Source organism: Anopheles maculipalpis, chromosome 3RL (genome assembly GCF_943734695.1).
Source record: "Anopheles maculipalpis chromosome 3RL, idAnoMacuDA_375_x, whole genome shotgun sequence".
Classification (NCBI taxonomy): Eukaryota; Metazoa; Arthropoda; class Insecta; order Diptera; family Culicidae; genus Anopheles; species Anopheles maculipalpis.
Window position 1 is genome coordinate 58118243 of NC_064872.1, and position 13652 is coordinate 58131894.

Genomic DNA, 13652 nt, shown 5'->3' on the forward strand with positions numbered 1-13652 from the left:
TTGTTTTGCAGAACAAGAGAAACCTTTTCTATACACAGTGGGTAACCCATATGTATAGGCCGACAGGCTGCAGGAAGTAGCAGGTTTTGACCTCGACAAATCAGCTGCTGCGGCCGGTTCTTCCTGATATTTCCTATGAATAGGACTACAATGAGAATGTACCACCCCCACTACTTGCTTAATTCGCATTGTGTGATGTATCCACGGTCTATAAATAGTAGCATAATCGTAAATCCGTAATGCTTCCCGAACTCATGCTACAAAGTGTTTTTTTTTGAGTAGCTTGGGTGAAAATTTCAGGTTTCACTAGCATTTGCGTAATAACTAGTTAATGTGGCCCGGTTGCAGAACTACACAAGATAATTCCGACGCGTGTTTTTCTCCACGGTGTATGCAATTTTGGGACCTATGCGAAGTAAACCATAGCATCGATTCGGTCGAAGCTTTTGAACATTTCCTTAAAATTTCAGAATAATAATACCTCAACGGAATCTACAGTAAAGTAACAATAATCAACATCATTTTATTGTCTTACTTGCGACGCTATTAATCCGTTACATCAGTTCCTAAAAAATATTTAAGTAGCAAGAAGCTCTCTTCTCAAGCGCTCCATCTCCTCTAATCATATGTTTTTATTTTATTTATCAGTTCCTATCAAGATTCCTTCTCTCAAATCGACGCAATTTACTTCAAATCCGCTTTCGATCGTGTTCTACACCGTCTATTGCTCCTAAAACGTTCCAATTTACTTCTATTATTGCTACTCCCATACCAATTCCCTGCTGAATCGTATTTATTTAATCAAGGATTCTGGTGGTTGGTAGTTTCCCTGCTTAAATCCACATAGATCGTGTCCAACTGGTCCAGAGGTCTTTTATTAGGTTAATTTTCCGTAAATATCCCGGAGAATTATTGGGCGGCTGTGTCTTAGGTCTAGAAATACCAATCTAGAAATCGTTCAATCACCCAACCGTTATTCATTACAGCTCTCACAATAGATTGTACCGATGCTCTCGATCTTCTGTATTCGTCTTGGGCTACTGCTGAAGATACACACACGTATTGCTCACGATCGAGCGCCATCTTCTGCCATTTCAATACCCCAGCTATAATCGTTTCAACACGCTTGTTTTACCTGAATTTAGGCCTACCATGCCTCTTCTATGCAAGGCCAAAATAGATTTAACAGCCTGGATAGATCAGAATCATTCATACCAGGCCAAAAGACCACACAAAAAGGGGTTTTGTGCAATAAAATATATAGAATGTGCCTTGAAAAGACACCTCAGCGGCAATCTTTAGTATTGGAAAATACATTACTACTACACCTGCCAAGTAGACAGGAAAAAACAGGAAAGTAACGTAAGACCGTCAAAAGACAGGAACGTATTCCCAAAATGTTCAACCAACTTTTTCAAAAAAAACTAGATTAGATTCGTTTAAAATTGTCTTCAAAATTCAAGTTTTTCATGATTTACAATAGCAGATGGTCTTATTTTAGTGTCGGTCATTGTAATTTACATGGTTGCCAGGGTAATTTGGGGTTGCTATGACCTGTTGTGTATAATTAAATATAAACAAAGGGCGGGGTTTTCAACCATTTCTTTAATGCACGCCCATTCAACAAACTAATGTGGGTCATTGGTTTAACTCTAAATTAATCGTCTTTTTTCCCAATTTCAGTATTTTTGGTAACCATCAAACTATAAAGTGCACCAGTGCCAAACGCCACACCGATTGAGGAGCATGCGCCTCGATGCTTTGGTCGCATGGTATCAGAAGAAGATCGGCACCTACGACAAGCAGCAATGGGAGAAAACGATCGAGCAAAAGATACTGGCCGGCATCAGCCATCTGCCGCTGAAGAACACCAAGCTGAAAACCGAACTGATCGATGTCGATCTGGTGCGCGGTTCCACCTTCCCGAAAGCTAAATCCAAACTGTCCATACTGACGGTGCTGTATCTGGCCGCACTGCGCATCCTGCTACTACCCGTTTATGCCCGCTGGTGGGTACAGCAAACATCGCCCGGTGTATTCCTGCTGCTACTCATGCTCTACCTGCTACAAATGCTTAACCTTGCCATCTACAGCTACTGCTCGCGACCAGTTCCGAATGGGCAAGAAGGTGAGCGAAAGGTTGCGACCGATGCCGCGGTCGATCACATCGTCACGATATCGGACTTTTTGATTCCACTCGCGCTGAGCCTGCTGTTGAGCGTAATTCATTCGCAAATTGTTGCGACCGCCTCGAACAGCAATGGATCGTCCCTGCTTTCTTGTGGTAAACTATCGCAAAAGTGTTTCTCGCACGGTTCCACTGCTTCGGCGACGCCGGGTGCTGCCAGTACCGGCACGTCCATGTCTACACCGGGCGGGATTGGAGGAACGTTGAGTAAGAAGCAACGTGAGCAACGCATTCGCCGAAAGCGTCGCGTTAGGGCACACTCAGAAACGACTCAATCGGCATCGGTGGCAGGTCGTGTCCCGGCCGAGGAACGCGATCGGAAGAAAGCGTTCGCCAGTGTCGGGGGATCGAAATCGGCTACCAGTTCGCCGGCTCGGACGGCACCGAAAAAGGGTGCGTGCAGTACGAGCAGCAGCACCAGCAGTGATGCCGTTGAGCGTCACGAGCTAAATGTGGAGCCTCCAGACTTAAGCGACCGATTGGCGAAGGATTCCGTGGTTCGTGCGGAAGATCGGGCACCGAACATTCACCGATCGGTACAGGGTTCGCCGAAACTTACACCCATCGGTTTGACCATCACGACGACGAACAGTTCGAGCGATCATTCCCCACCGAATGGTAGACGCGCGGGTGATGATCATGCACGATCAGATACGATGTTTCTACTGCCTGCCGGATTGCGGCGTCGCAATGTAAATTGGGACCCGACCGTGCCGGAACGGACACGTCCTACCACATCCTTGCTGGAACCGGTGGTCGATGATGATGGGTTCGAAAGTTTAAACGGTAAAAGTTCTGGCGGCGAGGATAGTGTTGTTGCGAATGGTGCGTTTCTGCAGGATCACAATCGGCGCTACCGGAAGGTGCCATTTGCAAACGATTGGCACACCAATGGACCCACTCTTGGAGGAGAATTGAAAGAACATCAGTCCGATTCCGACACGGATACGTTGAAGAACAGTACGACGAACAATAACAACACCTCAACCACCACAACCATCCCGGAGCTGGACGGTTTGCTTGATCCACAGCGAAAGGCAGGCAGGGAGGTAGCCGACGTAGCGCAAAAGGATACGCAAGGAGCAGCGGAAGGGAAAGCGTGCCGTGAAGCGGTACCGCGGCAACGGCACACGAAGGACACAAGTAAGCAGCAACGGTGCGCACCGACCGATGGTGCAAATTTAAGCGGAACGGACGAAAAACTAGGGACGAGCTGCTGCAGCGACGAGACGGACGAAGAGAACGAGTACGATTTGCATTCACCGTCGCCGCCACACATGCACCTGCTTCACTCATCGCCACCGCTGCATCGCCACCAGCCGCCGGTACGGGCGTCGGCCGGTCCGTCGTCCCCGTCACCGCACCATTTGCTTTACCTTCATCGCCATCCCGCGGTAGTAGTGCAGCCGGCGGTGGTCCACCATTCCGTTCATTCGCTTCATCATACGCATCACTTTCATCATTCGCCCTCCGTACTGACCGAAGGTAATGTTTGCGCACATCTGCATACTAAACGAAACTATTTTTGCCGTATTTTGTTGATTTTTTTATGGATCAAGAGAAGGAAAAGAATTCAGCAGGATAAAGGTGCACTGCAGAGGCGGATGTAGCCCACCTAATGCCCTAAGTAAACTTAGTGTTGAGGCCCTTTTAAGGCATTTTTAGATCCCTGTAATTCTGCTTCCTGTGTCCGGGGAGGGGGAGGATAGAATTGAAAGACTTTGAAAGAATTTAAAATATTAAGAGTGAGGGGAATTAGTTTCTCAGGAGGTACCAATCGGGGTCCCATACCCGCTAGTATTTACAAAAACCAATTCGTTTTGGGCCTCAGTTCCGGGTTCCTTTAGAGGTTGGGGCCTTAGCGACTGCTCAGTCCGCCTCTGTGTGCACGATAGAGCAATGATTTCTGACGAACGCCCACTAAGCAAGGTAGAAAACATAATCATACAAAGCATATGGCTTTATTGCATTAACGCTCATTGGGCTATATTAACCCTTGGCATGATCATACGAATGTAATGAAACAGTTTTCTTTGTCCGCTTACATACCTGGTTAGTTCTAAGGTGCTTAAACCTGTTTAACGGTCTTGTTGATTAGTGGTGAGAACTCCGGGATGAATTCATGAATTCACTCCGACTCTGACGTATAAAAACCGGATTAAGCTCTGGAGTAATCTGGAGTTGAATCCGGTTTTCAATTCGGTCTATTCTCCGATATTCACTCCGGAGTGCACTGGGGGATTAACTGAAGGCTACCTATAGGATTGTATATTGCTCAATATGAGACAGTACGGGACTAGACGATGATAGCTTTCATCGTCTGAATACGTCTAGTCTAAAAATTGGTTAGTTCTTGGTTTTTTGAATTTGCTACGAATAGGTTGATGCTGCTTCTTCCAAGAATGGGACACGTGGGATCTTCAAAAATTGCAAAAGACTACATTCTACATAAGATGATAGACTACAACCAGCATTCAGCATGATAGTAATACCTCTGTAAACTCACCACCGTTTGCCTTTCTAAAAGAGAGTTGTTCTTAGAGAGCGAAACCTTTTATTGAAGCGATCAAAATGTGCTCAAACGTATATGATCGTTGATTGATCATGCTACGTTTCACTCTTCACAATAACATACCATCGAAACAAACACAAACCATTGCATCCATTGCACCAACAAGACTAATGCCATGTTTCTCCCGACGCATTTAAAGGTGAGGAGTGCAGCTACAGTTCCGAGCTAAACCATTCCGATACGCAGAACGAACACTCGGACGACGACTACGAGCTGGAGGACGTACCGACGCTCATACTGAATCCGGCCTGCGGTGCGTCCGACCGTGTCAGCTGCACCATCTGGGAAGCACGGGAAGCAAAGAAGGCAGAAATGTCCGTGCTGGACATTTCCTCCGCCATCATCGAGCGCGTCGAAGCGATGCCGGAATCGTGCGACTACGTCTACATTGGCGTTGTGCTGAGCGTGTTCCTATCGCTTGTGCCCGCCTTCTGCCGGCTGTGCGAGGCGACGGTCGACTCAACCAACTCGACCGAGGTGAACTTTCTCGACATGCCGGTCATACTGTTCGAGAAGGCTTCCTTCTCGCTGCTGGCCGTGCTGCGGTTCGCATTCGGCGAAACTACCTGGGAACGGTTTGTGCTGGTGCTTGGCTTTTTGCTGCGGCTCGTACTAACGTTTCTGGTGTTTTTCCTGCTGGCCGTCGCGGAGCGCACATTTAAGCAGCGGTTCCTTTACGCGAAACTCTTCTCCCATCTAACGTCGTCGCGGCGGGCCCAAAAGTCGGGCATACCCCACTTTCGGCTAAACAAGGTGCGCAACATTAAGACGTGGCTGTGCGTGCGGTCGTACCTGAAGCGACGCGGACCCCAAAACTCGGTCGATGTCATCGTATCGGCAGCGTTCATCATAACGTTGCTGCTGCTGGCCTTTTTGAGTGTGGAATGGTTGAAGGATTCGGTCCATCTGCATTCGCAGTTTAATCTCGAGGCGCTTGCCTGGTCATGTGCGTTCGGCACATTCTTGCTGCGGTTCATGACGCTCGGTACGAAGATTAACAAGAAGTACAAGAGCGTGTCGGTGCTGATCACGGAACAGATCAATCTCTACGTTCAGGTTGGTAACGGCTGCGCACTTTTAAAAGTAGCCGGAGGAGGGGGGAATCACGCAAGGCTAATGTCGTTGCAATTTTATATTCCAGATTGAACAAAAACCAAATAAAAAGGATGAGCTGATGATATCGAACAACGTGCTAAAATTAGCAGCTGATCTCCTCAAGGTAAGATCAGCGGCTAAGGAACACTGTGGTACACTCCCAGATGGGTAAAATGACACGCATACGATCCTTTTTATTTACAGGAGCTGGAATCTCCGTTCAAAATCTCCGGTCTCAGTGCAAATCCGTATCTCTACACCACCGTGAAGGTGGTCATACTGTCTGCCCTCTCCGGTGTGTTGAGTGAAATGTTAGGCTTCAAGCTAAAACTTCACAAAATTAAAATTAAGTAGAAATTGTAATAAGGGCAAACTAAAGTCAGAGGGGAAGAGAGAGAGAGAGAGAGAGAGAGAGAGAGAAAATAGTGAGTCCCATTTTAAAAGCAAACAGATTTTAAACCAACAAATGAAAGTAACTGTTACACTATAGGTTCGGTTTTTCAATGTGTTACGATTAGATGTGATGATCAGTAGCAGATGTATTTGATAGGTGTACTCGGATAGGTGTAAAGTGCTAAACAAGTTTAATGCTCCTCCCATAATTATGCATGGAAGATACTCAACTTATAACAAAAAAAAACCTTTATACCTGATAGAATGGGGTAGGGCGGGTCGAGGGGGTTACTTTCCCCTAGCCACAGCCACCCTCAAGCCTGCAGATTCTCAAGCCTCAAAGATTTCTTGTTCCAACGTTCCAACACAACTTTAGCGACTGGTAGCGTATGTATGTAACGGAACCGTAATTAGTAATGGTAGGCGCTAGTTTTAAGCGAGTTTTTATAGCACCCATCATTACCCCGTGCTCGATGAACATACAGGGTTAATAGCATAGAAATGGAAAACATTTAACGAAAAGCATGAACGCACGATCCGTTGGTCGGTAGTGGTAGAGTGTTTCAGTGTTGCGGAGCTCTTGGTTAACGGGCAAACGTTAGAGAGAACTGATGAAATTGTAGTTTATTTTTATAGCATAGTGAACAGCCACACACACACACACACACACACACACACACACACACACACACACACCCCAAATTGGATGATGGCAATGTGCAATTAGGATCGTTGCATTAGAAAGGACCCCTATTAAGGCAAATTTGTATTGACAAAACCCTTAGTAGTGGTTATGAAGGCAATTTTGTCAATAAGCACCTTATGGCATGTAAAGTTCATATACAAACATGGTGTTTGTGTAGAGATTGTGTATTTAATAACTGTTTTAGATTGTGAGACTCTGTGTGTTTGTGTTTGTGTGTCCTCAGTGTTCAGTACGTGAAAAAGGAAGCAGAGGTGGGAACGTGGCAGGACAAGATACTGAACGGACGGTTTTGCAGTCGTTAGTTAAGTGAGAAAATTGTTCCATCAGCACCTGGTTTGCTGTATTTTAGCTCGAAACATTAAATTATTAAACGTGAAAGCCAGGTTCTGCCAGGTTCAAATCTGATCCGAAATGTTAATTATTTACTTCCCATCGCTTCCTGAGATGTCGTCTGGTATCATTCTCATTACATGGGATAGAGGTCAACATGTGCAGCAGGGCAACAAAACTGCGTAGTGTGCAACAGCAAACGCCTGGTGATGGTGATAGTGCCGTTGTTCGTTGTAACGTGAAATTCGTCTAGTTCCGTATTAACTAGCCAGCGTATTGATTTAGGGGCGGTCCGGAGGTATTGGCGACAGCGGCGCAGGTCTTCATATGACGGTTCCGGAGTTCAAATTCTTTCCGGACCGTCCCCCCGTAGTGAGGATTGACTATCCAACTACGTTGTCTAGCAGTCAAGTAAACCATTCGATGGTCGGCGTTACTTTAGAAGGTCGTTAAACCAAGAAGAAGAAGAAGAAGCATCAAAATCTACTTATACATATTACTAATCGTTTTAATCGCCAACTATAAATCAGTTTGATTGAAAACTTTGGCCAGATTGGTCAGGTTTCTAGAGTTTGCGAGCCTCATCTCTTGGAGCGATCTCTTAACGGGCAAACTTTTGGACAAAGTTTATATCTTGAAGGCACATATTCGACCGACTCTCTTCGTCATGCCCCCTCATTTGCAAGTCAGTGGGGGGACCATTGATCGTTGCGGGGCAGATCTTGTGGTATCTGGTCTTGATCCATTTCCGTTGCGAGTGATGGAATCGCTACCGCCACAGTCCTTATACTGCTCCCATTTCTGCTGTACTTGAGCGTGTTCCAACGGATCGGACTGCCGAACATATATGCACAGTGACGGAATCGTCGCCTTCTAGTGCCATCAGTTAGTTTGTGGTTTCTGCGCAAACTAACAGGCATTGAAAACTTACATGTATTACGCCACGAGAGCATCTGTATAAGGTGTCAAGCGAGCTTTTAATGTTTTCCATCGACCAATACGGGAAATGTCCTGCCAGAATCGACCGGTCACACTAAAAACGCGTAGAATATAATGGAAGTGGCCACAGATGCTACGAGGGCACTCTCAATGGTCTGACACGAAACCTTCATAAACCTTGATGACTTGGACATGGACCTTCACTTCCGACTCCTTTTTCATTTCATGATTATTCGAGTGGTCGGCCTGCAGGCTAAGCTCAGAAAACTATATATAAAGAGGGAGAAGTTCGAAATAAGTAAAGAAGGAGATGAAATGCTCGTTATGTCTATACTGATATGTCACAGATTCTAAGGTGGCGGGAAGGGGCATAAAAAGAAACCAAGGATAAGAAATCAGGAGCGTTAGCGTGTTTCCTCAAAATAAGGCTAGCAACATATGTCTAGCGTGTCTAAACGCAGGATTAGGCACCGATAGGCGTAGGAAGAAGTGGCTGAATTTGCTCAATTGTCGGAGTCCATGAGGAAGACGCGGGGTTCCAAACCGCACACGCATGTTCCAACACGCAGACTAAAATACAAACATTTAAGACAATTGACATCATTGCAGCCTTTACAAATTCTACGAATGAGCCACAGGGTTCTCATAAAAGATTTGCATGACAAATTGCTATGGATGGACACCCAAAGTGCGGCATGTAGAATCACTACTAATAATACTTTATTCTTCTTGGCTTAACAACAGTAAGTTCACACCGCCCAGCGAATGGCTTACTAGACTTGCCGATACCACATAGTTCAATAGTCAGTCCTCACTACGGGGGGACGGTTTAGATGCCTTTTTGCGGTGTCGGACGACCTTTTTGTAAACTACTAATCAAACACGTGGCACCCGATGATCTGCGCGTCTTTTGGAACACCAATTGTGAGGACCACATCGTCCTATCAAAGCTGTTCCAGAGTATCTAGCTCCTCTGTTCGTCCTAGAATTGGTGCTTGATGTACCACCATGTAGAAATATGTGGTGCTTGATCGGAAATCGACGAGAACTCTTCGAAACGTTCTACCGTTCACCAGGCTCAATCGTCATAGTCAAAAACAATTCCGACTTGAATAATGGATTACCAGTAATGTGCATTAGTTAAGCACACGTTGCTTTTATTCTCAGCGTTCGTCAGCTTGTTACGCAACTGGTCCTGACCGCTGGTCGCTAGATGTCCCACTATAAAAGGGAAATCCCTATCCAGCGTCGTATCATTTATCCCGCGTAGTGTGACTAGTGAAGCTAGCGTGCCTCCCTTAACCATGAAGAACAAGGTGTCCATCAACTCGATCATCTCGCTCATCGAGATGAATGTAAAGTTTTACCGGCTGATCGGTTTGGCACCGTTCGAACTCAACACGAACCGCGTTCGGCTGTCAAAACCGTTCTGCTGTGCGGTCGGTGGTTTCGTCACGCTCTATTGGACTGCGATGGTGTCCTCAATCGCTACCAGCAACCATGCGAACGATCGGATCTCGCGCATCTCCAACTACTTTCAGCTCATTACGAACGCGATCATGCTGACGGCGATCCTGCTAATGCCCGCCTTTCGATTGCGCAACTTTGCCGAAGTTACGCGTGCTTTGCGCAAGCTGGAACTTGATCTGCAGAAGGATTCGCTCGGTAGCAACTTTCGTCGGATGGTACGGTGGAACGTTGGTATCGTTTTGGGCACGGTCGGTGTGCTGCTGATGGCGACCGGGTTCGACTGTTACGTGACAGTGTTTCGCGGTTCGATCCGGGTGGACTATTGGATCATAACGATACTGCCACAGTTTGTGAACGTGATCGCTGTGACGCAGTCCATACTGCTGCTGCTGTACATTAACGGGCGGTTCCGGATGCTGAACCGTTTGCTAGAGGAGGAACAGCATCCGGTTGCGGGCAGAAAACCGTACGAGCACAACACGGGCCGGCTAACCGTGACCGGATCGACGAATGATCCGAAAAAGTTGAGCCTGCACGTGATCGAGGTACATGGTTGCGGGATGGACGATGCATCATCGCTGAAGCTACCGAAACTCTTGTATCGGTACAACGATCTGTACGACATCTGCAAGATGCTCGATCGTTACTTTGGGCTGTTGTTTCTGCTTACCTTCACTTCGATTTTTATCGTAACGACAATACAGCTGTACTACAGCTACACCATTCTGTACTGGTTTACGGGTGAGAATGGGTTCACGATCTGGTCGCTGATGGTGTGCCTCAATACGATTTCGATCAATCTCGGGGTGCTGCTAACGATTGTGCTGCTCTGTGAGAAGATTTCCAACAAAACGAAGCAAGCGAACGATCTGTTGGCGGACTTGCAGCTGCGCGGATCACGTCATCTATCCTCGGAGGTAAGAAAGAACCCCAGAGAAAGGTGCATAAAGGCCTTAATCTCCCGTTTTTTTTTGTTCCATCCCAATCATTATCTCGTTAGGAAGTCATCAAGCTTACCATGCCATTTCAAGCACCGAACAAGGTGTTCAAGTTCTCAGCGATGGGCTTTTTCCAGATCAATTGCAACATGCTATGTGGGGTAGGTTGTGGGGCTGTGGGAAAGCCTCGGTACACCCTGGTTGGTTTCGTAATTGCGTAGGACTGTTAACGCTTTCCCTCCTTTTTTCCTTTTTTTTTGCTCATGGAACGCAGATGATTGGGGCAATCACGACGTACTTGGTAATCTACATACAGTTCTACATTCTTTACGCGGATGAGGTGAAAAAGTCAACGTTTGTGTCTCGATTCCAGATTTAAGCTACACTGTACGTTGCTGGTGGTTGCTGTTAGTCTGAATTTTGGTTCTGATATTTTGTTTCTAGTTGGGCTCAAGTAATAAAAACACTCCCTAATGTGGTGTCGATGCTTCAATGCTCTTACAGTATCATCGGATCTGGAGTCAACTAAAATCCTTCATAAACTTCGAACGCTTCGACTAAACCATCCTCAAATTTCTTGAGAAAGTAGAGTGGTCGACGTAATCGAGTGCGAGAAGCGTTTGAAAGGTTTATCCACACTCCGGAAAGATAGGCCTCAAAGATCCAAAGTCTCAATAAAATAAACAAAACACCCCGGAATGAATTTTATGTTAAGTCAAGCCTTTAGACTTGCTCTGGCCGAACTTCTTACTAAAATCTGTATATAACTTGATGCGTTAGAGGATAGACTAGGTAAAGAGAGAACAGAGGCCATTCACACGGCAGGACTGGTGTTCACATCACATCCGGACCGTTCCTCCGTAGTGAGAACTGACAATTTAACTACGTGGCATCAGCAAGTCTCGTGAGCCATTGTGTGACCGGTGCGACCAAATAGGTCATCAAGCCAAGACGAAAAATAGCACCCCTGCTCTGATCCCGAGAGCTGATTTGCAAGAACCCCAGCTTAACGAAAGACACAAACGTGTTTCGTTCAGTTTATCTCTTGTCAGGATTGTTCTCAAACATTCCCGATAGGATTCCTGATAGGGATAACCTTCGGATAACCGTATCCTAGCATAAGGTATCTATTGAAGATGTTCAGGATCCAAGCAGGGGATCAGAACTCAAGTACGGCCAGAGACTTGAATCCAAGAAGGTGTAGGCAACTTTATCAACGATAAGGTTTCTTCGTTCCTTATCCTCCTTAAAAAGATGGTTATAATACAGTTAAGGCAGATCATAACGCCACATCTTCTTCTTGGCTTAACGACCTCTAAAGTCTTTCGGGCCATCGAAATGACTTTCTAGACTGCCGATACCACGTAGTTGGTTAGTCAGTCCTCACTACGGGGGACGGTCCCGATGGGATTTGAACCCCGGTCCTGTCATTTGAACACCCGGTCCTGCTGCTACACCACCGGGCCGCCCCTAACATAACGCCACATATTGCGTTTAACAAAATTCTAAATTAACCGAAAGAATCTACTCACGCAAACCGATTAAACATTTTCATTCGGTTTTTATTCGGCAGCCATGCTCATAAGAGCGAGACAAGAATCATTCGACCAACGATTAAGTTCAAGAGACAGCTAGCGGGTTCGTTTAATCTTGCCCGTCGACGTTTCGCAAACACGCGGTTAGTTGGTTAGTCCTGCTAGTCGTTCCGTAGGGAATGGTTCACCGCTCAGAGTTTATCAGAATTGGCAACCCATTGCAGGTCGATTGCTTGCGATTGTCCAGAAGTGTACGCAAACGAAAGCGATAACTTGAAGTGAACAGCTGTTGTGTGTGGTTTGGGGTTCGTCTTTAGACCGTGTACAGCTGTTGAGATAAGAAAATGCTGGTATAAGTAAATATTTCTGTGGCATGCACCTACATTGAAGTGCTGACGGTGCTGATGAGGCTACGATTCGTGAGGTTTCGTTTGATGTGATATCAGCATAATCGTGGTATAAATATATTATCGGGCCGCCAATGAAAGATTGCAGTAAAGCATAACAATCAACAAGCGCGTACGTATCGCTAATGCTGCAGCCAGAAACCATGGTAAGTGATAGTCACATTTTTGTCAATATAGGGGATATGGATGAGCTTCGGATTAACCATGATAAGTTTCTACCGGTTATGATAAAGACGGGTACCGATTTGCGGTCGGGACTGTTGTACGTGAGTTGTAGGAAATCAGTTATTGCAAACCAAGCCCTCTTGAGGTTGTATACACCAAAGAAGAAGTCCTACCAGTGGATCCTTGTAACCGCAACTGGGACGACGAGCGCTTCAAATTCTTTCGAGTCAGACAAATTATTTAACCACTATTTCGTGATTCTTCTTGGATTAATGACCTACTAGTTTACGCCCGGCCATCGAATGGCTTATTAGACTTATAGATACCTCATAGCTGGACAGTCAATCTTTACTACGGAGGTGCGAATTGTATTTGAACGCATCAAGCTTTTACGCTTGATCAGGCAGTGGCAGTAATCGATTTCCAGTGTCGTAAGACTTTCAGTAGGGGATCTCCACCTTTTTTTTAGTATAAAGGTTTTGTTTTAGCTGCTGGCACTGGGTACGATTTTCGGAGCTATCTTCATTGGAACTTAGGAACGATATTTCGAGCTAGCGTCACCGAGACTAAGGACTGATATTAGCGTTCGTTCTCGGGAACTTATGGATAATATTTTTGCTGCCACTCATAGGGACTGAGAGAGGGCTGGCTATCCAACTACGTGGTAAGAGTCAAAAAAGTCATTATATCGTCGGTATGACCTGGTGTTTTTAAGCAACGAAAAAGGTGCTGCCAGTTTTTGGAAGTTGAAATTATCGAACGTAAAATGTCCTCGATTATTCCAGAAATTCTAGATAAGTGAAATTCTAGATAAGTGAAATTCTAGTGGAGTGCAGTATCTCCACTCAAAAACGTATCGTTTCGAGTTCGATTAGTCAACATTTTATTAGACGCATTATTCTTTTCTTGTCTTA

At 45.8% G+C, this 13652-nt stretch overlaps 3 protein-coding genes across 4 annotated transcripts in view; all 3 read left to right on the top strand.

The window, feature by feature from the left end:
- LOC126562266 (uncharacterized) overlaps nucleotides 1–13652 on the top strand; it is a 472552-nt gene that overhangs the window by 380311 nt on the left and 78589 nt on the right. The window lies entirely within an intron of this gene.
- On the top strand, nucleotides 1689–6209 carry LOC126561517 (protein phtf). Its single transcript, XM_050217715.1, has 4 exons — nucleotides 1689–3673; nucleotides 4900–5816; nucleotides 5902–5979; nucleotides 6060–6209. Exons 1-4 carry the CDS (start codon nucleotides 1747–1749, stop codon nucleotides 6207–6209), a joined length of 3072 nt encoding a protein of 1023 aa, XP_050073672.1. The 5' UTR covers nucleotides 1689–1746.
- Nucleotides 9528–11010, top strand: LOC126562360 (gustatory receptor for bitter taste 66a-like). Its single transcript, XM_050218834.1, has 3 exons — nucleotides 9528–10610; nucleotides 10694–10792; nucleotides 10906–11010. The coding sequence occupies exons 1-3, from the start codon at nucleotides 9528–9530 to the stop codon at nucleotides 11008–11010; spliced, it is 1287 nt and encodes a 428-aa protein (XP_050074791.1).